We start from the raw sequence: 26,082 nt of genomic DNA, 5'->3' as shown, positions 1-26,082 counted from the left end.
CAGACCTTCACTGAAATCATACATACATACATACATACATACATACATACATACATACATACATACATACATACATACATACATACATACATACAGACAAACAGACAGACAAACACTAACTTTTCAAACAATGCCAAATTCATATGTGCAGTACCCACGCGCACACACACACTACAAGTACCTACTTTAACTTTCCCTCCCCAACACACTAACTCTCCCTCCCCAACACAACCTCCCCCCAACACTAACTCTCCCTCCCCAACACACTAACTCTCCCTCCCCAACACACTAACTCTCCCTCCCCAACACACTAACTCTCCCTCCCAACACACTTCCCTCCCCACACACTAACTCTCCTCCCCAACACACTAACTCTCCCTCCCAACACACTAACTCTTCCTCCCCAACACACTAACTCTCCTCCCCAACACTAACTCTCCCTCCCCAACACACTAACTCTCCCTCCCCAACACACTAACTCTCCCTCCCCAACACACTAACTCTCCCTCCCCAACACACTAACTCTCCGTCCCCAACACACTAACTCTCCCTTCCCAGCACACTAACTCTCCCCCCAACACTAACTCTCCCTCCCCAACACACTAACTCTCCCGCCCCAACACTAACTCTCCCTCCCCAACACACTAACTCTCCCTCCCCAACACACTAACTCTCCTCCCCACCCTTCTCCCTCCCAACACACTAACTCTCCCTCCCCAACACACTAACTCTCCCTCCAACACACTAACTCTCCCTCCCCAACACACTAACTCTCCCTCCCCAACACTAACTCTCCTCCCCAACACACTAACTCTCCTCCCCAACACACTAACTCTCCCTCCCCAACACACTAACCTCCCTCCCAACACACTACTCTCCTCCCCAACCACTCTCCCTCCCCAACACACCTCTCTCCCTCCCCAACCACTAACTCCCTCCCCAACACCCCCCCCCTCCCTCCCCAACACACTAACTCTCCCTCCCCACACACTAACTCTCCTCCCCAACACACTAACTCTCCCTCCCCAACACCCTAACTCTCCCCCCAACACACTAACTCTCCCTCCCCAACACACTAACTCTCCCTCCCCAACACACTAACTCTCCCTCCCCAACACACTAACTCTCCCTCTCAACACACTAACTCTCCCTCCCCAACACACTAACTCTCCCTCCCCAACACACTAACTCTCCTCCCCAACACACTAACTCTCCCTCCCCAACACACTAACTCTCCCTCCCAACACACTAACTCTCCCTCCAACACACTAACCTCCCTCCCCAACACACTAACTCTCCTCCACACACTAACTCTCCCTCCCCAACACTAACTCCCCTCCCCAACACACTAACTCTCCTCCCCAACACACTAACTCTCCCTCCCCAACACACTAACTCTCCTCCCCAACACACTAACTCTTCCTCCCCAACACACTAACTCTCCCTCCCAACACTAACTCTCCCTCCCAACACACTAACTCTCCCTCCCCAACACACTAACTCTCCCTCCCAACACACTAACTCTCCCTCCCCAACCCTACCTCCTCCCCAACAACTAACCTCCCTCCCAACCCTACTCTCCTCCCCACCTAACTCTCCTCCCCAACCACTAACTCTCCCTCCCAACCCTAACTCTCCCTCCCAACACACTAACTCTCCCTCCCAACCACAACTCTCCTCCCCAACACACTAACATCACCCACCATCAACCTCAAGTCGACCTGGGTAGATGGAAGGTTACGTGAGTACATCCTGGCGAGAAGGGAGCCAATGAGTACAACAAGGGAGAGTAAGAGGGACGAGGCAAGCAGGAGGGGAGGAGTGGAGAGAAGAAAGGGGTGGTGGGAAGGAGGAAGAGGAGAAGGAGGAAGGGAGGGATGATAATAGCGAAGGAGGGAAGGGGTGGTGGGAGGGAGAGAAGAGAGAGAGAGGGAGGAGGGAGGGAGGGTCGTGCACTGCTGTGAAAGCCAAAAATACCCCGGTGGTCATGACGGGTAGAGAAACAAAGTGTAAATCCCACGTCGCCTGGCAGTCAGTTAGCCGCCTCGTTACGCCTACCAGATTACTCCCTGTCCGAACTGTTGGGTCCTGCACCTCTGGCCCGTTGCCATTATGATGCCTTACCTCGTTACCATTATCCGTCCCGTTACCATTATGATGCGTTAGCTTGATACCATTACCCGACCGTTACCATTACCCGTCCCGTTTCTATTATGATGCCTTACCTCGTTACCATTACCCGTTCCCCGTTACCAGTGTTGTGGTACTTACCACTAAGTGCCCGCTACCACCATCACCACAACCCACTGCCACTGTACCACAACCACTGTACCACAACCACCGGCTCATAATCACTGTACCACAACCACTGTACCACAACTACCAGCCCACAGCCACTGTACCACAGCCACTGTACCACAACCACCAGCTCATAACCACTGTACCACAACTACCGGTCCACAGCCACTGCACCACTGGCTCATAATCACTACCACAACTACAGGCCCACAACCACTGTACCACGATCACTGTACCACCACCACTGTACCACAACCACCGGCCCACAACCACTGGATCATAAATAAATTATACAAACAAAGATATGGCTCTGTGCATACATAGCAGATTGAAGCATGAATGAATGAACAACTGAACACATGCCTGAAGGGATACATTAATTCACGAAGGGATGACCCCGAGTGAACCCCTGAAAGAAAAATTAATGAACGGATGAACAAGAATGGAAAGAATGAGTGAATGAACGAAACAATGAATGAATGAATCAATGAATTAACGAGAGAAGAAATGAATGTATAAGTGAAAGAAGTGACCACTGAAGGAACTAACGTATAAAAGGACGATTGAAAAAAATATCTTCCGAGAGAGAGAGGACAATATGACTGTATTAAATTGAGATGTCAGGTCCATTGTAATCTCCCACTGTCATTAGTTAATGGTGCTCTATTGAGTAGCTTCGGTACTGTATGTATGTATGTCTGTATGTATGTAATGTATGTATGTAATGTATGTATGTATGTACTGTATATACAGTACACGCTCACAGAATCATCCCACCACGAGCAGCTCCCAGTTAGCGGGAAAATACTGCCGACCTATTGTTTCACACAACATTAATTTACTGCACTAAAGTCATACAATAATAATAATAATAATAATAATAATAATAATAATAATAATAATAATATGTAATAATAATATACATTGTCATCATAATAATAATGATGATGTAAAAAGATAATAAACTAATTTATTCTAACTTCCGAAAGCCAATTAAATTTGTTCTCGTCAAGTTTGCACAGTTTTGGTTTCAAGTGATTTTCCAGGAAGATGAAGCGCTACACCCCACACAGGGAGGCGGCCATCACCTCTCTCAGCATTCAGTGCGGGCCGATTGGCTCCCGGGCATAATAAGTCTCAACCGGATCACCTGAATTGCCACTCCAGCTTATTGCAACTGAAGATTAACCGCGTCAGCTTATTTTACCATAAAATTAGCCACACCAGCTTATTTTACCATAAAATTAGCCACTCCAGCTTATTTTACCAGAAAATTAGCCACTCCAGCTTATTTCACTCAAGCTTATTTCACCTGAAGATTAACTACTTTAACGTAAAGTTAAACTAATCTAACGTAACCTCACTTAATCTAACCTAACCTAAGCTAAATTAACCTAACCAAATGTAATCTAGATAAACCTGACCCAACCTAATCTAGCCTAACCGAACCTCCAGGTAGCGTTAGGATGGTCAATCGTCAGGTGAAATAAGCTGGAGTGGTCAATCGTCAGGTGAAATAAGCTGGAGTGGCTAATCTTCAGGTGATCCCCCATCCTAATCTAACCTATTCTTTCTAGTATGATCTGGATACTATACAAAACCTGTACCACAACTGCTAACTCAACAACCACTGTACCACAACCACTGTACCACAACCACTGTACCACAACCACTGTACCACAACCACTGAACCACAACCACTGTACCCACAACCACTGAACCACAACCACTGTACCACAACCACTGAACCACAACCACTGTACCACAACCACTGTACCACAACCACTGAACCACAACCACTGTACCACAACCACTGCCACAACCACTGTACCACAACCACTGTACCACAACCACTGAACCACAACCACTGAACCACAACCACTGAACCACAACCACCGTACTACTACCACCACTGAACCACAACCACCGTACCACAACCACTGTACCACAACCACCAGACCACAACCACCGAACCATAAACACCGTACTACTACCACTGAACCACAACCACCGTACTACTACCACTGAACCACAACACCTGAACCACAACCACCGTACTACTACCACTGAACCACAACCACTGAACCACAACCACTGTACCACAACCACCGTACCACAACCACTGTACCACAACCACCAGACCACAACCACTGAACCATAAACACCGTACACTACTACCACTGAACCACAACCACCGTACTACTACCACTGAACCACAACCACCGTACTACTACCACTGAACCACAACCACTGACCACAACCACTGTACCACAACCACTGTACTACAACCACTGTACCACAACCACTGAACCACAACCACTGTACTACAACCACTGAACCACAACCACTGAACCACAACCACTGTACTACAACCACTGTACCACAACCACTGTACCACAACCACTGTACCACAACCACTGTACCACAACCACTGAACCACAACCACTGTACCACAACCACTGTACCACAACCACTGAACCACAACCACTGTACCACAACCACTGAACCACAACCACTGTACCACAACCACTGTACCACAACCACTGAACCACAACCACTGTACAACCCACTGTACCACAACCACTGTACCACAACCACTGACAACCACTGAACCACAACCACTGAACCACAACCACCGTACTACTACCACCACTGAACCACAACCACCGTACCACAACCACTGTACCACAACCACCAGACCACAACCACCGAACCATAAACACCGTACTACTACCACTGAACCACAACCACCGTACTACTACCACTGAACCACAACACCTGAACCACAACCACCGTACTACTACCACTGAACCACAACCACTGAACCACAACCACTGTACCACAACCACCGTACCACAACCACTGTACCACAACCCAGACCACAACCACTGAACCATAAACAACTACTACCACTGAACCACAACCACCGTACCACACTACTACTACCACTGAACCACAACCACCACTGTACCACAACCACTGTACTACCACAACACAACCACTGAACCACAACCACTGTACTACAACCACTGAACCACAACCACAACCACTACTACAACCACTGAACCAACAAACCACAACCACTGAACCACAACCACTGTACTACAACCACTGAACCACAACCACTGTACTACCACACCACTGAACCACAACCACTGTACTACAACCACTGAACCACAACCACTGTACTACAACCACTGAACCACAACCACTGAACCACAACCACCGTACTACACCACTGAACCACAACCACTGTACTACCAACCACTGAAACCACAACCACAACCACCGTACTACAACCACTGAACCACCACTGTACTGAACCACACCACCGTACTACAACCACACCACAACCACTGTACTACAACCACTGAACCAACAACCACCGTACTACAACCACCGTACTACAACCACTGAACCACAACCACCGTACTACAACCACCGTACTACAACCACCGTACTACAACCACCGTACTACAACCACTGAACCACAACCACCGTACTACAACCACCGTACTACTACCACTGAACCACAACCACCAAACCACAACCACTGTACCACAACCACTGTACCACAACCACCGTACTACTACCACTGAACCACAACCATTAATTTAATACCACCGGATCAGTACCACATGCTCGTAAGGACTGGACCCCATTTCCAAAGGCATGATCAGGCTAGGACGGGACCCATTCAACCAATTAAATGTTACCAGGATTACTCGTGTCATTTTGAATTTGCTAGAGATACTGAAGGTAATGGGAGCCGTTATAATGTTGGGGAAGTACAGTAGTGTTTTAATATTCGGGAGAGGAAACCTGAATATCTCGGGCGTCAGTAACAGCTGTCCGTCGATGCTTGAGTAAAAAATATCATTATACCCACACTGAGGTGTCCTTAACCTGTTCCTACACGACAAAGTGCCTATAACCTTTGACTACAACGTCTAGTGTCCATAATTCTCGTTAATAACTTTCGAGGGACCGATAACATCGCTCGCCATAACACCTGTTTTTATCCACATGTGGCGAGAACATCTGTGGGGTTATTCTTCCGCAGTTGTTCACAGCAGCATGTGTCCCAAACACTTGTCTCCTGCCAACACACACACACACACACACACACACACACACACACCATTTGGCTTAGGTTCACACAATATCTAACAAACAAGACAACTGAAACGACTCCTCTTTACACGGCTTCACACATCACCCACACTATGTTAATGATATACACCAGTGAATTTCATCCCCTTAATAACGTCATCATTGCCCTGAGTTTCAACAAAGAGATTATATATTAAAAAGCCGTTTGTTTGTTTAGAGTCAGCCACACCATATAACAAATCTGTTTACATCACTGAATATCATCCCCTGACAATGACTTTACCATCAAACATATTATACACCAAAATCATGTCTGTCTGTTTTTATATTCAGTTGGTCACACCACACACACACACACACACACACACACACACACACACACACACACACACACACACACACACACACACACACACACACACTGCACACACACAACTGCACACACACACACACACACACACACCTGTACACACACACACACACACACCTGCACACACACCCATTCCCCAAATATGTAACTGTATATTTTCAGCCTTCTGGCTGCCAAGCTCTTTCAATAAACCGTTAATTATTTATTATTATTATTATTACACACACACACACACCACACGGTGTCCCCATGACCACGTGAGGTACTTCATATCAACACCTACGGACGAGTTACTGCACCACGAGGCCTATGTGACCTCACACAGTATGGCGAGAGACCAGCCCGGTCCATCAACTGTAAACTATAACAATTTGTATGTTCAATTCATGTTTCTTCTCCTTTTAGTAATGAAAGCTTTTGTTAAACGACCCACCCACCCCATGTCTTTGTATGTAATAAGTCATTTCTGTCCAATGTATATTTTCAGCCTTCGGGCTGCAGAACTTTTTCAATAAACGGTTAATTATTATTACATACACACCTACACCTGCACACACACACACACACACACACACCTACACACAGGTAATACTCTCATCGACTTAGGTTAAAGAAGGTCCCAGAGCGGCCACTGGCTGTAATACCCCTTGTTGTAAAGTCATTAACCAGATTTATAGAAAATTTCTTTCAGTCAAGATATTTCAACTGTGACGGACTCTCTCTCACTACCCTACTTTGGTTACCTGTGTTTCATTTCTTTCTCTTTCATTTCTTTCTTACTTTATCTACTTTTTTTCTCTTTCTTCACTTATCTTTCTACTTTTTGTTTCTCTTTCGTCCTTCTTATTTCTTTCTTGTCTTCTTTTCTCTCCACTTGTTTTTGTTTCCTGCTTCCTTATTTCTTTTCTCTTATTTGTCTTGTTCTTTCATCTTCTGTCATTTTTGTATTTTTCTCTCGTGTATTTGATAAGTAATGCTATATAATGCTGTCCTCCTGCTGCGTGATGTTATATAATGCTGACCTACTGCTGTTGGGTCATGCTGTGTAATGGGTGTTGTGTGTTATAATTATGCTGTCTTAACCAATGCTGTAACGTTGCATCAATCAATACTGAGTTGGACAAAACAAAAAATTAGAGTGTTGTGATGGGCAATGCTGTGTTGATTACTGCTGTGTTGGGGCAATGCTGTGTTGATTACTGCTGTGCTGGGGCAATGCTGTGATGATTACTGCTGTGCTGGGGCAATGCTGTGTTGATTACTGCTGTGCTGGGGCAATGCTGTGTTGATTACTGCTGTGCTGGGGCAATACTGTGTTGATTACTGCTGTGCTGGGGCAATGCTGTGTTGATTACTGTTGTGCTGGGCAATGCTGTGTTGATTATGCTGTGTTGGGGCAATGCTGTGTTGATTACTGCTGTGCTGGGGCAATGCTGTGTTGAATGCTGTGTTGATTACTGCTGTGCTGGGGCAATGCTGTTTTGAATGCTGTGTTGATTACTGCTGTGCTGGGGCAATGCTGTGTTGATTACTGCTGTGCTGGGGCAATGCTGTTTTGATTACTGTTGTGTTGGGGCAATGCTGTTTGATTACTGCTGTGTTGTGGCAATGCTGTGTTGATTACTGGTGTGCTGGGGCAATGTTGTGTTGATTACTGCTGTGCTGGGGCAATGCTGTTTTGATTACTGTTGTGTTGGGGCAATGCTGTTATTACTCTTGTGCTGGGGCAATGCTGTGTTGATTACTGTTGCGCTGGGCAATGCTGTGTTGATTACTGCTGAGTTGGGGCAATGCTGTGTTGATACTGCTGTGCTGGGGCAATGCTGTGTTGATTACTGCTGTGATAGGGCAATGCTGTGTTGATTACTGCTGTGCTGGGGCAATGCTGTTTTGATTACTGCCGTGTTGGGGCAATGTCGTGTTGATTACTGCTGTGCTGGGGCAATGCTGTGGTGACTACTGCTGTGCTGGGGGCAATGCTGTGTTGATTACTGCTGTTCTGGGGCAATGCTGTGTTGATTACTGCTATCTGCTGGGGCAATGCTGTGTTGATTACTGCTGTGCTGGGGCAATGCTGTTTTGATTACTGCCGTGTTGGGGCAATGCTGTGTTGATTACTGCTGTGCTGGGGCAATGCTGTGTTGATTACTGCTGTGCTCGCGCAATTGTGTGTTGATTACTGCTGTGCTGGGGCAATGCTGTGGTGACTACTGCTGTGCTGGGGGAAATGCTGTGTTGATTACTGCTGTTCTGGGGCAATGCTGTGTTGATTACTGCTGTGCCTGGGCAATGCTGTGTTGGGCAATTGTTGGTCGGATGAAGCTGTTAAGAGGTAATGTGTTTAGTGGAGGCTGGCATCAATCAGGTCAAGCGAGGCTAACATAGTGGCACCCGGCGGCGGCACTCCCACCTGTGCCAGCCGGGAGGTTCGCCTTTAGTGGGCCATGACAAAGCCCCTCCACCCACTGCCCCGCCTACTGACCCCGCCCAGGTGTCGTCAAAGCTACTTACACCCACTGCCCCACCCAGATGCCCTGCCAGCTGTTTTCACCCACTGCCCCACCCAGATGCCCTGCCAGCTGTTTTCACCCACTGCCCCACCCAGATGCCCTGCAGCTGTTTCCACCACTGCCCACCCATATGCCCTGCCATATTTCCACCACTGCCCCACCCAGATGCCCTCCAGCTATTTCACCACTGCACCACATGCCCTGCCAGCTATTTCCACCACTGCCCCACCCAGATGCCACGATAGTCCTAGTGACCATACCTGGTGTCCACTTGCAGTACCTAGTGGCAAGAGAGTACCTGGTGATCACTGACAGTCCACCAGTGACCAGTACTAATACCTAGTGTCACTTGCGAGTACCTAGTGGCAAGAGTACCTGGTGATCACACTGACAGTACCTAGTGACCAATACCGTGTCCACTGGCAGTACCTAGTGACCAGTACCCAATACCTAGTGACCACTGGCAGTACCTAGTGGCAAGAGAGTACCTGGTGATCACTGACAGTACCTGACCAATACTAGTGTCCACTGGCGGTACCTAGTGGCAGAAGAGTACCTGGTGATCACTGACAGTACCTAGTGACCACTGGCAGTACCTAGTGACCAATACCTAGTGTCCACTGGCAGTACCTTAGTGGCAAGAGAGTACCTGGTGATCACTGACAGTACCTAGTGACCACTGGCAGTACCTAGTGACCAATACCTAGTGTCCACTGGCAGTACCTAGTGGCAAAAGAGTACCTGGTGATCACTGACAGTACCTAGTGACCACTGGCAGTACCTAGTGACCAATACAGTGTCCACTGGCAGTACAGTGACCAGTGCCAATACCTAGTGACCACTGGCAGTACCTAGTGGCAAAAGTACCTGGTGATCACTGACGGTACCTAGTGACCACTGGGTACCTAGTGGCCACCACACATTCTCACTGGCAGTACCCTGTGACCAGTGCCAATACCTAGTGACCACTGGCAGTACCTAGTGGCAGAGAGTACCAGTCACTCAGACAGTACCTAGTGACCAATACCTAGTGACCACTGGCAGTACCTAGTGACCAGTAGCAGTTCTTAGTGACCACTGACAGTACCTAGTGTCCACTGGCAGTACCTAGTGACAAGCTAGTACCTAGTGACCACTGGGAATACTGAGTGACCAGTACCTAGTGTCAAATGGCAATACCTAGCGACCACCGGCTGGGAACACCTGGTGCCTCGGGCTGCCTTAACAATAGAGCGTGTGAACACAACATCCGACTCCACTGTAATGCAACGCTCGATACAGTAAACTACAAAATCCAATAGTCTTCTCGCACTGGTTATATCTTTGCTGTAGTTCTTCCCCCAGTACCATAAGTCGCTCCTGTTAAGAACACCACAAAGGTGTTTATATGTACAGTCGGGGTCAAAAGTTCGCTCCCTCCCAAAATGAAGCAGAGTCGACCCCAAATGAGATGAACCAGCACAACCGCAGCCAGGGTAAGTAAGTTTGGAGACTCATTCCCATGACTCAGTTTCATCACGGGAGGAACTTTTGTCCGCGACTGTACATCACTCACAGTATTATGAATTAGTATACAGTGTCTTCGCCGCCACGAGCCCAGCTGTACAAAAGAACATTCACAAGTAAAATGTCATATTTTCATATTATTTATCGATTTTTTAATCCACATCGCAGGAAAATTCACCAACAGTCCGTCTGTTCATTTCTTGGTCTGTGGCTCTTGTGTTCGATTCGGTAGTCAGAAATGTACAGCAAATGGGGAATAGTTGAGTCCATGTGCACCCTAGTTTGTGTCGGTCGTCACAAAAGTACACACAACTCTGCTGTTGATTATAACTGCTCACATTGGTGTATGTAAGTCGTGGAGGGAGAGATGGAGGTGGAGGGAGAGATGGGGTGGAAGGGGAGATGGGGGTGAAGGGGGAGATGGGTGGATGGGAGGTGATGGAGGGGAGGTGGGGGGAGGTGATGGGAGGGTGGAGGGGAGAGATGGGGGGGAGGGGAGATGGGGGTGGAGGGGAGGTGATGGGGGGTGGGGGAGGTGATGGAAGGGTGGAGGGAGAGATGGGGGTGGAGGGAGAAATGGGGTGGAGGGAGATGGGGTGGAGGGAGAGATGGGGGTGGAGGGGAGGATGGGGGGGGGTGGGGGAGGGATGGGGGGGGAAGGAAAGATGGGGGTGGAGGGGAAGGATGGGGGTGGAGGGAGAGATGGGGTGGAGGGAGAGATGAGGTGAAGGAGAAATGGGGGTGGAGGGAGAGATGGGGGTGGAAGGAGATGGGGTTGGAGTGGGAGTGGTGAAGGAGGGAGGTGGTTGGGAAGGGGAGGGTGGGAGGGTGGAGGGGAGATGGTTGGAGGTCGGAGTAAGGGTGGTGAAGTGGTGGAGGAGAGAGGTGGTGAAGGGAGAGAGGTGGTGGGAGGATGGAACAGAAAGGGAGAGGCGGGAGGATGCCGAAGGAAGGTGTTGGAAGATGGGGGTGGGAGAGGGAGGTTTGGAAAAAGGGAGGTAGTGAATGGGACAGGAAAGAGGAGGAGGAGAAGGAAGAGGAGGAGGAGAAGGAAGAGGAGGAGGAGGAGGAGGAAGAGGAGAAGGAGGCGGAGGAGGAGGAAGAGGAGGAGGAGGAAGAGAAGGAAGAGGAGGAGGAGAAGGAAGAGGAGGAGGAGGAGGAAGAGGAGAAGGAGGTGGGGAGGAGAAGAGGAGGAGAGAAGGAAGAGGAGGAGGAGAAGGAAGAGGAGGAGGAGGAGGAAGAGGAGAAGGAGGGGGGGAAAAGGAGGCGGAGGAGGAGAAGAGAGGAGGAGGAGGAGGAGGAAGGAAGAGGAGGAGAAGGAAGAGGAGGAGGAGGGAGGAGGAGGAGGAGAGGAGGAGGAGGAGGGGAGAAGAGAGGAGGAGGCAGGAGAAGGAGGGGGAAAGGGGCGGGAGGAGGAGAGAAGAGGAGGAGGAGGAGAAGAGGAGGAGGAGAAGAAGAGGAGGAAAATGAGAGACCGATCAGAGGAAGAGGTATAGACATAACCATGGGGAGTGGATGGTGTAAACAACGAGAGAGAGAGAGAGAGAGAGAGAGAGAGAGAGAGAGAGACGACCCAGTGAAGACCCTCAGCCAGCCATTACAACGCATTTAAACCTGTTGGCAATTTACAACTCTTCGCCAACCTGTCGTCAGCTGATTCACTTGATTTCACTTGTACCCAAAGGTTGAATGTGTAGGGCAGAGGCAACTGGTATAAGAAAGAGGCCACTGGTATAGAGATAGAGGTCACTGGTATGTATCAGAGGTCACTGGTATGTATCAGAGGTCACTGGTATAAGACAGAGGTCACTGGTATAAGACAAGAGGTCACTGGTATAAGACAGAGGTCACTGGTATAAGACAGAGGTCACTGGTATAAGACAGAGGTCACTGGTATAAGATAGAGGTCACTGGTATAAGACAGAGGTCACTGGTATACTGTAAGACAGATGGGTTAATATTGATGACTAACCCAACGACGCATTATTTGTTTTGATCAGTTAGTTCTGATATGATAATCATTTCTCGTGGAAATTTTTCGTTGGGTGATAATTATGCACCTAGACGCGCACTACTTTGTCTTCTCGAGACGTAATCCGGCGGTGACCTCTCATCCCGGACGTAAACAACCAATCATAATGACGTATTTCAAAACACTCCCCTGCGCCGCATCCCGATCGACGCCTATCCTCAGTGTGCTTTATGAGCCGGCGGCTGCTCCCACGTCCACAAAAAACGTCAAATTACACGTATCATAGCAAGTTGTTTCTGTTTAATATGCCACGAAGGGTTCGGGGGTGGAGCCCCACGGCTAGGAAGTTAAGTAAGGTTAGGTTGATTGAGCTCTTATAACATCGCTTCTGCCGCTTGTTAGGTTAGGGTAAATTATAAATAACCTCTTTTTAACACATTTGCACAAACTACGGCAGTGTCCACTATAAAACACAGTGAATAATTACCACCTAACCTAATCAAACCTGGGAAATAGCCTATTATGACCTAACCTGATCCAACCTTACCTAACCTGAATTAATCTAACCGACTGTAGTACAATATAAACCTGAATTTTTTTTGTCTCACCTAAGAAACACCTGAATTTGACACACCACACCTAGGAAACACCTGAATTTGACACACCACACCTAGGAAACACCTGAATTTGACACACCACACCTAGGAAACACCTGAATTTGACACACCACACCTAGGAAACACCTGAATTTGACACACCACACCTAGGAAACACCTGAATTTGACACACCACACCTAAAAACACCTGAATTTGACACACCACACCTAGGAAACACCTGAATTTGACACACCACACCTAGGAAACACCTGAATTTGACACACCACACCTAGGAAACACCTGAATTTGACACACCACACCTAGGAAACACCTGAATTTGACACACCACACCTAGGAAACACCTGAATTTGACACACCACACCTAGGAAACACCTGAATTTGATACACCACGCCCGGGAAACACCTGAATTTGACACACCACACCTAAGAAACACCTGAATTTGACACACCACACCTAGGAAACACCTGAATTTGACACACCACACCTGGGAAACACTTGAATTTGACACACCACACCTGTAAAACACATGTATACGGTACATGACGCACTACTGCAAAAAAGAGCTGAATATTGACCACCACACCTCTATACAGGTGTCAACTACGTCACAGCCACACCACACGGTCCGCTAATGCTGATGAAGCTTTAGAGTTTCGTCAATTTCACGAGTTTTATTTGTTATCTATGACGCTAAATGTTACTGACGTCATTTGGGGGTTTGGAAAAATCTGTCACAAATTAGCTATTAATAATCCATATAATTTAAGATATTTTAAGTTCACTACTTGGGAGTTTATCCACTTTAGCTTGACAGTCACTTGATACTTACTGGGGAGATAAGAGTTAGTCTTTTTAAACTAATTCTTGCACTAATAATTTGAAATAAATATTAAACCAAACAACTTTTGTTATTTACTGACCCAAAGGAGTTACAATAAATCATATCACTTTTCCTGGTACGCATGAGCTGGAGTATTCATGGGTAGATGGAGTTGATTTTAACCAATTCATTTCGATATATAAATTTCATATATGTTTGAAAGCCTTTCACCACAATATACACATCAGAAAACACGGTAGATCTGCCCAGGTAGTTCACACCCCGAACTGTGTACCGCTTCAAATAACTATACGGGTGGTATTGTGTCACCTGAAGATAAGACACCCCATCTTATTTAACCTGATGATTAACCACACAGACACTAACCTAACCTAACCCCCCCAAGTAGAGTTAGGGTGTTTATTCTAATGTTCAGGAGACCCAATATTCTTTACGGTACATCAGGAGCATCTTAAGTCCCTCACTACACAGGCTCTCTCAACCCGTAAGGAAGATCAGTTGGTATCTGTACAGCACAACCGTCCGTTCTCACCCACGGGGGATCCAAGTCACTGGCCTCCCCCCACTGCTACGCCATGGCTTAACAATACAACGACCGTAACACCTGTACACACACACTAACGAGCAACTGGAAATGCCATCCCTCAGTGACCTCCACCACCAAGCACTGGAAAGGTTTGGCAGTGGACTACTGCACCACCCTCGTCATCGCCACCTCCTGCCACCTGCAGCCCCCCACCCACCTCGCGCAGTCCACCACTACAACAAAATTCAGCCCATAAGAGCCCGCACCGATAGATATAAGAACAGCACCATCCCATCTATTGTTAAAATAATAAACAACTCCTGATTTATGTACTGTACAGCCCTGTAAATGTATTGAACGTATATTATATCATTATGTCTAAATCAAATGTAAGTCTGTATATTTTCAGCCACCGGCTGCAACTCTATTAATAATCCGTTTATTATTATTATTATTATTATTATTAATTGTATGGTTATGGTGTCTTTTGGAATGGTTATTTTATGTATTTATATTAATTTATATTTGCAAGTCGGTCTTATAATTAGTTATCATAGTGAATCTTCGTCTATTTTATGTGATTTGATTATTGAAAAGTTTAGATACTCTGTGATGTCAGTTGCTGTATCACGTCAACACTTGAATACAAAATAAACACCTTCCTTGTTTTGCTCTCGTACTGTGCAACTCTACCTGTTCTTGGGGTGTTAGGTTAGTGTGCATTAGGTTAGGTTAGCGTTAGGGTGTTTAGTCATCAAGGGGAATAAGGTGGAGGTGCCTAACCTCTGCCTGACCCCCATTGTCTCACTCTACCTACTATTCTTGCTGTAGGTCTATACGGTACTAATTCACCCACATCAAATAATTCTGTCTATCGTCTACAGTTGTATTGATGAACACTACTGGAGGAACACCTATCTCTCACACCCTTACTTCCTGAACTGTCCATTCACACACGAGAGAGAGAGAGAGAGAGAGAGAGAGAGAGAGAGAGAGAGAGAGAGAGAGAGAGAGAACGTTTATATAAATCCACCGTAAAATATCTCCTCTCTAAACGTAGGTCTTCAGGATATACCTTAATAAAACTATAATAGATAATATTTACAAGGTTCACTTCAGCAAATGTCGCTGATTAAAACAATTATGCTGAGTTGAACTGCAATTGCAATTAGTCCGTTGATTGGATGACTATTGTTACCAAAAATTCACCTTTTTGGCTGTTGCAACTGATATAAGTTGTACCACGCACAAACCGATTTTGCACAGATCTTAACCTAACCTATCCTAACCTAACCAAGTTGTAATATGATTAGAATTTGGGTTAGTATGGTCATGTTGCTAGGATTATTGAAACACTGTATTTTGTTTTGGATATTATGATTTACACTATCTTTCTACTGTTCTTGTACAAATATTTTAATTTATAAGAAAATCTTAATGTACAAATTCAATTTGTAAAATATAAGTAAAACAATTTGGATTTAAATTTTATCAATACAATATATATATATATATATATATATATATATATATATATATATATATATATATATATATATATATATATATATATATATATATATATATATATATATATATATATATATATATTGTATTAAAATATAACTTTTTACACGTTTTACAGTGTCTTATTTCTTTTACATGACCTTTACATAACTACTTTATGTACAGTGAGAGACTGAAGTACAGTATCTTCCCGGGGTATTGACTAATACATCTCAGAACGATTCAGCCATCAGACACATGCTTGTGTGGAGCCCATAAACAGTCGGCAGGCCTGTGGGAAGGGGTCGCCAGTGTCACCGTTTACTGTGTTGGGTAGTCAGGTTTTATTATACTTCGGCCAAACCTGGGAAGATACTCTCCCTGTACCTCACGTGGGAAAAGCATAAGAGGCACCACCTATATCTTCACCACTGTCCTCTCCTCCACCGCCCACGTTTAAATCTCTGCCCCAAGACGCCTCTCGTTTACCATAAAAAAACCCTCTCTGTTGTAAGATCTTTCCGGTGAGTTATGTAGAAGATTTCAGTATCCCCCAACACTGCAGGACGCAATGCTGGAATCAAAGGATTTTTTTTTTATGTGTCCACAAATTTTATTAAGGTGTTGAAGCAGATTTTGAGTTATGACCCGGAAATGAAGCTCGGACGGGTGGATAGACAGATTGACTAAGGGCACAATGGTGGACGTACTGATAGACTGACAGACGCGCGAATACACTAAAAGACGCACACTTGGACAGCCTGATAAAAGTTAGGTTAGAGAGACAGAGATAAAATCAGATTGACGATAAACAAAGAGATAAAATTTTGGTCTCCTAGATTCATATTTTTTCCTGGTCGTTCGTATCGTCATATCCGCTTCAGGTCCTCCCACCGAGCGACCTCACTTCCCTGCTGCACCTGCCAATAACGCGTCGCCAGCTAACCTTATTCCAGCACCCAATAATTACCTTAATGCACCCAGTTACTTGATCCCGGCAGACCCAGGTGTCTCCAGTGATTGGATTTATTTAATATTTGTGAACTACAGCAAAATATTACACGTGGAAATTAGTACAAAATATTGGATTTGTCAACAGGTGTGTGTGTGTGTGTGTGTGTGTGTCAAAGGTAACTATATTTGAGTACAAAGATTTTTCGTGGGAAAGAGGATGGAGGGAGAGGGTAAGGAGGGGGAGCAGAGCTAAACTGGCTGAGGAGTTCTTGGCCGAGGTGTCTTTCTGCTCTGGCCCAAGTGTGGGAGGTCATCGGTTAAGGTGTCTCCTCTGGCCTGGCTGTTCTTACTCTCCATGATCAGATATTAACTGACTCCTCCCCCCCCCCAAAAAAAACCCTATACATTGCTATTATCTTGATATTACTGCAAACAAAAAAAAAATCCGATTTTTGAATTATACTTTACATACTTCTTTCTTCATACAAAGGTGAAAAAGACAGACCTGTTCACACACACACACACACAAAAACACACACACACACACACACACACAAACACTGAAAAAGAGTGAAAGGTATTGTACATCGATTGTGTGCCGGGCCTTGCTGGCCTCCAACACCTGGAGGACAGGAGGAACGCGGCGGGACCTCTCACCTGCTCCTCCTGTACACTGCGCTCCACCTTACTTCCTTCACTCCTGTCAATTAAGTTGTCAAGTCAGAGTTCTGGGTGGCGTCAGCTGCCAAGCAGAGCACAACTCCGTGATTATTCTCGTCGCCTCCGGTAACTTTCTCTGGGTAGTGCCCGGGAACACCCAGCGCTCTGTTGCCAGACTTGTGTGTTTGTCTTTACTGCTTCTGCTGAGCCTCTCTGTGGCCCACTTATGTGGCTCACCGGTGCAGCATGTAGTGGCCCACCTATGTAGTAGCCCACCCATCATGAGCCCACCGGTGCAATGTACCTGAGTGGGTTCGCTTGTGTGGCCCACCTGGTTCACCTCAGTTAACGGAATATGCGTCCGTGCAGCAGGCGGGAGGTGTAGTGGAGCGGCTGACCTCATCTTCTGTGGTCATTAAGCCAGGCACATCCACTTCCGTTAACGCAGTCTTGCCCATTGTCAATATGTCACACGGAGTGGGACGAGGCAGTTGAGGAATCGAACTCGGGACAACTATGTGACAGCAGCGGCAGGTCTTCCCAACACGGCCACCTTTATACTGACGAATTGCTTGTCGGTCGCCTGAGTGTGCCCATTAATGTTAAAACACATTAATGCTGTAACTGTAGGAAAACTTTAATTCAGGCTGACTGCATCTCCGGAGAGCTGCAGCCTGTAATCTCATTACGTGGTACAGCGCTAAACATTAACGGCACTTTTATTGTCGTTCATTACCTCTCGGTGTGTGGACCACGTACTGGACACCTAACTTAATTTTCCCAACAGTATTCCTTATCTCTCTCTTATCTACAAAAACTTTAACTGTGAAATAGCAACACAAACACTAAGAGACTCAAACACTCACAAGGTTTAGGGGGAAGGTCAGTCACGTTTACAAGATCATCGGGGTAACTTAAGCACATACATGGTGTTGAACCGCCCTTACAGTAATTACACAAAGCCTTGTACCCAATTGCAATATTTGTAGTAGAAATGCGATAATATTGTATACCATCACCCTGGTCTGGTCCAGTACACTGTCACAACAACTAAGTACAAACACAGGAACAGAAAACACTGTACAGAATACACAGAACTCTCCCATCTGAAAGCATTGTGAATTCGTGACTAAAACGTTCAAAATATTCAGGCAAGCAGTTTATCCTCCAGCGAGGCAGCGAACAGGCCCTGCGCTCGTCCATCTAAAAATATTCCTCTGTTTCGTTTATTCATTTAGTTTTGTTAGATGAACACCAGCCATTTTTGGTGTAGGTTGGGTTCTTTTTCCAATCTGTGTGACGGGGTAGTGAAGGGTTCTTGATGGACTCCCTGCATATTTCCCTGACACTTTAATCTCGCTCTCGTTTTGTTATTATGTTTCTCTTAACAGAAGATGAATTTATTATTGTCTTCCTTACTTCCTTATTATTTTTCTTATAAACATTTAGCATTTAATCTTTAATCCTTCAAATCTATGATAATTACCTTGAAACTACGTCAGCTTGTTCCTTGCTTCAATACAATGCAATTTCTTTTATATTTGTGTGTTTTTTTAAATAATTTTATAGAGTCAAAGGTCAAATATACAATAAACGTTTATTATGACCTGTTGTTCTGTCATGTATAGACTAATTATGGTGAAAGTTGCCACAAATACTGTAAGTCCACACAATGATACTATTCCACAGGTGTTTAAGGTCACTAAAAGTGCATAATTTGGGGTGTTTGGTCCATTGTAGCCTCAAGCACGTCATGCGGGGCTGAGTGGAGAAGCCATGTTTGGATACACTGAAGAAATTGTCGTCTCCACGGATATTATTGTTTATATTGTTATTGGTATTATCCGTGTTTTTATTATTGTTTTATTTGTTAATATAATTAATTTTTTACTCTTGTGAGTCTATCCCCGTGAGTCACAAGGCGGCCTGGAAAAAAGCACAGACTCACCCTCATTCACTTTACATGTCATAACAGATGTGGCCCGTTACGGTGTTATACATTCACATCAACGCAGATGAGTCCTAATGTGACGTTCACCTTCCACAACAACGTCCCTACAATTTTCCACATAAAGATGGCCCAGCAGCAGCAGCAGCAGCAGATAGGAGCAGCAGCAGCAGCATTGATCTGGTTTGATTTTGGGTCATGAAAAAATATATAGGGATTGGGGTTACCTGCCTCATGCCCTCGGGATTAATTGCTGCCAGGTGGGGTCACTGCTTCCATACGACTATATTATTGTTGTTGTTGTTGTTGTTGTTATTATTATTATTGTTGTTGTTGTTATTAATTATTGTTATTAATTATTATTATTATTATTATTATTATTATTATTATTATTGTTGTTGTTGTTGTTGTTGTTATTAATTATTGTTATTAATTATTATTATTATTATTATTATTATTATTATTGTTGTTGTTGTTGTTGTTGTTATTATTGTTGTTGTTATTAATTATTGTTATTAATTATTGTTATTAATTATTATTATTAATTATTATTATTATTATTATTATTATTATTATTATTATTATTGTTATTAATTATTAATATCATTATTATTATTATTATTATTATTATTATTATTATTATTATTATTATTATTGTTATTAATTATTAATATCATTATTATTATTATCATTATCATTATTATTATTATTATTATTATTATTATTATTATTACTAGTATTATCATTATTATTATTATTATTATTATTATTATTATTATTATTGTTATTATTATTATTATTAGTTATTATTTTTATTATTATTATTATTATTATTATTATTATTATTATTATTATTATTGTTGTTGTTATTAATTATTAATATCATCATTATTGTATATTATTATTATTATCATTATTATTATTAGTATCATTATTAATTATTATTATTATTATTGTTATTAATTAATAATATCATCATCATTATTATTATCATTATCATTATTATTATTATTATTATTATTGTTGTTATTAATTATTAATATCATCATTATTATTAATATCATCATTATTATTATTATTATTATTATTATTATTATTATATTGTCATTAATTATTATTATTATTATTGTTATTAATTAATAATATCATCATCATTATTATTATTATTATTATTATTATTATTATCATTATCATTATTATTATTATTATTATTATTAATATTATTATTAGTATTGTCATTAATTATTATTATTATTATTGTTATTAATTAATAATATCATCATCATTATTATTATTATTATCCCAGCACTGCCAGGTCACTGCCGGTTGTCACTGCACAATACATAATCACTGGGAGAGCTATTAGCGAGGTAATCACCACCTGGGGAATTGCTGACTCAATCATTTATTTTTATTCCTTTGTCGAGTGTAATTTTTGTTCCCTCACTCTTCCCCTGTTTATTTATTTCAGTTAGTTATTATTAATTATCTTTTTATTGCATGTATTATATTTTTTACCCTTTCTTCTTGTTATTATTATATTTATCGTTGTCGTTATTATTATTTTTATTATTATTATTATTAATCCCATTTCCAGGGAAAACTAAGGGATTTTTGCATGAAACTTCTGAAGACTTTTAACACCACAATTACGACTCAGTTCTCACAGTGTTTCAGTGGTTAACGTAATACCACCACCACCTCCACCACCACCACCACCGCCACCACCACCTGCTCACCACCACCTCCACCACCACCACCACCTCCACCACCACCACCTCCCCCACCACCACCACCACCTCGCACCACCTCCACCACCACCACCCCCACCACCTCCACCACCCACCACCACCACCGCCCCCACCACCTCCACCACCCACCACCCCCACCACCTAGTTATACGTTATATATGTGACTGGTTTACAAATGGTGAACGCTGCTTTTAATATCAATTATGCCAGAATAACATGTAAAAACTCTATGTAATACGATGAAATATGTGAGCAGATAATTGTAAAAATACAGGTCCTCTCACCTACACGGTCCACACGTAGATAATGACAGAGGTTACTGAGAGTGTTCAGGCTCCAGTACAGCCTCACGTGACGTGGGACAGCGGACAAAACTGTGGGAAACTTAGTGACTGAACATAAGAACATAAGAATGGAGGAAACTGCAGCGGGCCTATTGGCCCATACTGGGCAGTCCCGTTTACACCCAACCCCTATTGCTCATATAAGCATCCAACCTATGTTTGAAGCTATCCAGCGTATTCGAGTTAATGATGATATTTGGTAACTTGTTCCATTCATCCACTACTCTGTTTCCAAACCAGTGTTTACCTATTTCACGCCTAAATCTAAATTTGTCTAATTTAAAACCATTGTTACGAGTTCGCTCCTGGTTGGATAGTTTGAGTACCTTTGTAATGTCCCCTTTGTTTAGCCCTGTTTTCCACTTATACACCTCTATCAGGTCGCCCCTCGCTCTACGTCTCTCGAGGGAGTGCAAATTAAGATGCTTTAACCTGTCTCTATACTCAAGGTTCCTAATGCCCGGGATTAGTCTTGTCATTCTCCTTTGAATTATTTCCAAGGATTCTATATCCATATATCCATTCTGTAATACGGTGACCAGAACTGAACTGCGTAATCCAGGTGTGGTCTCACAAGAGCAAGATACAGTTTTAGGATGACCTCGCTAGTCTTGTAACTAACACTCCTTTGTATGAACCCAAGTACTTTATTAGCCTTGTTACGAGCAAAAACACATTGTTTACTTGGCTTAAGGTTACTACTTATCATTACTCCTAAAGCTCTCTCGCAGTCGGATTTCTCTATGGCATCGAGGAAGGAAGACATATGACGCTAAAAACTTAATTCTTGAACCATTAAAGAACACAGGTATGCACGGTGTTCTGTGTTCCAACATAACAGATATTCACCATTAAAGAACACAGGTATTCACAGGGTTATGTTCACCATATAAACCATCAGTAAACACGCCCCAGCACAGCTCCCCCCCCCCCTCCCCCCGTTGTTATACCTGGTTTAAAAATAAAACGTTCATAAGCTCTATGCATTTTAAATGAATTGTAATTGCCCCGCAACTCTGGCCTCACTAATCCCCTGACCTAAAACCGGGATCCTTACCTGAATAATAAAACCTGTGTGTTAAAAACCTAATATAAAATACCTTTACCTTTACTAATTTACCTGTAACCTAACCTAACCTAACCTAAGCGAACCTAACATATCCTAACGTAACCTAACCTAACCGAAGCCGCGACTGAATTATAAATATTCCTGTTAGGATCGACTCCCAGGATTACCTTTGCCTTTTAAATTGGTTCTCTGTGTATACAAAAGGATTAAGGATTCAAAACTTCGATAAGATAATCAGTGTGTTAGGTGTTGTGACTGCTGTACTTACCTGCCTATCTACAGGTGTGAATGATTAAGGAGTCATTTTAGGGGTTCAAAGGTAACACGATACTGTTTCAGGGGTTCAAATATGGTACGATACTGCTCCAGGAGAGAGAGAGAGAGAGAGAGAGAGAGAGAGAGAGAGAGAGAGAGAGAGAGAGAGAGAGAGAGAGAGAACAGGAACTTATGAGAGCGGCACAGAGTTGGGAAGTCACTTACCTCACAATAAATCAGAGATGTGTCGGCCACCAAGGGAGGAGGAGGTGGGCAAGAATTATAGGGAATATTAAAGTCATTCTGTAATGTGAGGACAGCATTTAACACCTCCACCATCTATCAACGTGACCTAAACAAAGGGTTACAGTCGTTTGTGATGATGAAAATCAATGGGATCACTTGAATAATTAGCCTTATTTCAACTTAAGATTAACCACCCAAACGCTAACCTACCTTAACCTAACCTACTTAACCTAACATACCCCGCCCCTGATCTAACCCCCACAGGCAGCGTTTGGGCGTGTACTTTACCCATCAAGTGAAATAAGGTAAGAGGGTGTGTATGTTTATTTTCAAGTGATCTCATTTATGTATCAGTTATCGTTTGGTTAATATAACTTTCAGTAATATATAATTATTAAGGTGGAATAGCGTTGGCGATGCGCTTTTAGTGACGCAGAAACCACACTCATCCTCCCTCCCACAGAGAGAGAGAGAGAGGATGGGGAAGGGGGGTAAGGGTACTGGAATCGATCTGCGTGAGAGTGAGCATTCGGTAAATTTTCTTGCGCAAACGCTCCCAAGTAAAGAAATTCCTACAGTATATAACTAGTGTTTCCCCCTAGTCTTGGTGGGCTTCATACCGTCCCTAAGGGTATATATAGCCGGCATCAGTTAGTCAGCCGTCCGGACAAGTTTTAGGGAAATTAGGTCAGGGTCAAGGCCGAAAGGGCGAGGACCTGCCTACTGCTCCGGCCGGGAAATAGAAAACGGGACAGTGTGTGTGGGAGACTGATGTATATGTGAAATATTCAGCTAAACTTTTACAAGCATCATTCATATTAAACAGGGAAACAGTTTTATAATACTTAACCAATTATACATTACTCAAGGGGCTGACGGATCATAAACAGCTTCTCAGGTTTCTATTTTGAACGGTAAGTGAAGACGTAAGAATGCACCTCCCTGGTTGACTTAAGCTACAGCCCAGAAATAACATCTAAAAATAGCACCAGTATTACCCTGCAATCTTACCTTACCAAGTTACGTTCAACACCACACAAAATTGAACGTATTCTTTTGGGAACGATTCTTTACTTTAATTTGGCCTCACTAACTGGTGCTAATGGGTGTATCTAGTTAACACGGTATCTCGGTATAACGGTGATATATATTTTTAACGTTGTTTCTGTGTTAAAGACAACCAGTTCAGTGTGATCTTATGTTGACAGTTACTGGTGATATTCACTGTACCGACCCTCAGAGATTCCAACCCCGGGATGATGACGGGAGAGTAGCAGCTGACAGAGGAGGGAGGAAGGATGGTGAGGGGAGGAGACAGGAGGGAGGAAGGATGGTGAGAGGAGGAGACAGGAGGGAGGAAGGATGGTGAGGGGAGGAGACAGGAGGGAGGAGGATGGTGAGAGGAGGAGACAGAGGAGGGAGGAAGGATGGTGAGGGAGGAGACAGGAGGGAGAAAGGATGGTGGAGGAGGGAGGAGACAGGAGGGAGGAAGGATGGAGGAGGAGGGGAGGAGGAAGGATGGTGGGAGGAGACAGGAGGGAGGAAGGATGGGGAGGAGCAGGGGAGGAAGGATGGTGAGGAGACAGGAGGGAGAAGGATGGTGAGGAGGAGGAGACAGGAGGGAGGAAGGATGGTGAGGGAGGAGACAGGAGGGAGGAAGGATGGTGAGGGAGGAGACAGGAGGGAGGAAGGATGGTGAGGGGAGGAGACAGGAGGGGAGGAAGGATGGTGAGGGAGGAGAAAGGAGGGAGGAAGGATGGTGAGGGCAGGAGGAGAGGATGGTGAGGGGAGGAGACAGGAGGGAGGAAGGCACTGTTCTGGCGGCTCCGTCCTGCTGTAGTGAACTGAAGATAAATTAATTCCTCTGTGTGTCATATGCTGCCGTGTGTCATATGCCTGGACGTGATGCATACCTATGGGTGTCATATGCCTGGACGTGATACATACCTATGGGTGTCATATGCCTGGACGTGATACATACCTATGGGTGTCATATGCCAGGCCGTGTGACACAGTACCTATGAGTGTCATATTCAGGCCGTGGTACAGTACCTCCTGGGTGACATGCCAGGCCGTCGTACCTATGGGTGTCATATGCCTGGCGTGATACAGTACCTATGGGTGACATATGCCAGGCCGTCGTACCTATGGGTGTCATATGCCTGGCCGTGATACAGTACCTATAGGGTGTCATATGCCAGGCCGTCGTACCTATGGGTGTCATATGCCTGGCCGTGATACAGTACCTATGGGTGTCATATGCCAGGCCGTCGTACCTATGGGTGTCATATGCCTGGCCGTGATACAGTACCTATGGGTGTCATATGCCTGGCCGTGACACAGTACCTATGGGTGTCATATGCCAGGCTGTGATACAAGTACCTATGGGTGTCATATGCCTGGCCGTGATACAGTACCTATGGGCGTCATATGCCTGGCTGTGATACAGTACCTATGGGTGTCATATGCCAGGCCGTCGACCTATGGGTGTCATATGCCTGGCCGTGATACAGTACCTATGGGTGTCATATGCCTGGCCGTGATACAGTACCTATGGGTGTCATATGCCTGGCCGTGATACAGTACCTATGGGT

At 44.4% G+C, this 26,082-nt stretch overlaps 1 protein-coding gene across 1 annotated transcript in view; it reads right to left on the bottom strand.

Moving 5' to 3' along the window:
* The window catches only part of LOC121878108 (potassium/sodium hyperpolarization-activated cyclic nucleotide-gated channel 3-like), a 106,286-nt gene that overhangs the window by 66,771 nt on the left and 13,433 nt on the right, over positions 1-26,082 (bottom strand). Inside the window, exons 4-6 of the mRNA XM_042384099.1 lie at positions 18,274-18,458; positions 12,441-12,505; positions 10,471-10,650 (exon numbers count right to left, since the gene is read on the bottom strand). Coding sequence (XP_042240033.1) covers positions 10,471-10,650; positions 12,441-12,505; positions 18,274-18,458 — 430 coding nt within the window. The remainder of the gene's footprint in view (positions 1-10,470; positions 10,651-12,440; positions 12,506-18,273; positions 18,459-26,082) is intronic.

Source organism: Homarus americanus, unplaced genomic scaffold, assembly GCF_018991925.1.
Source record: "Homarus americanus isolate GMGI-L3 unplaced genomic scaffold, GMGI_Hamer_2.0 scaffold45562, whole genome shotgun sequence".
In the NCBI taxonomy this organism is placed as follows: Eukaryota; Metazoa; Arthropoda; class Malacostraca; order Decapoda; family Nephropidae; genus Homarus; species Homarus americanus.
The sequence above is the reverse complement of the archived record's forward strand: the minus strand, read 5'-3'. Positions and strand labels throughout refer to the sequence as shown.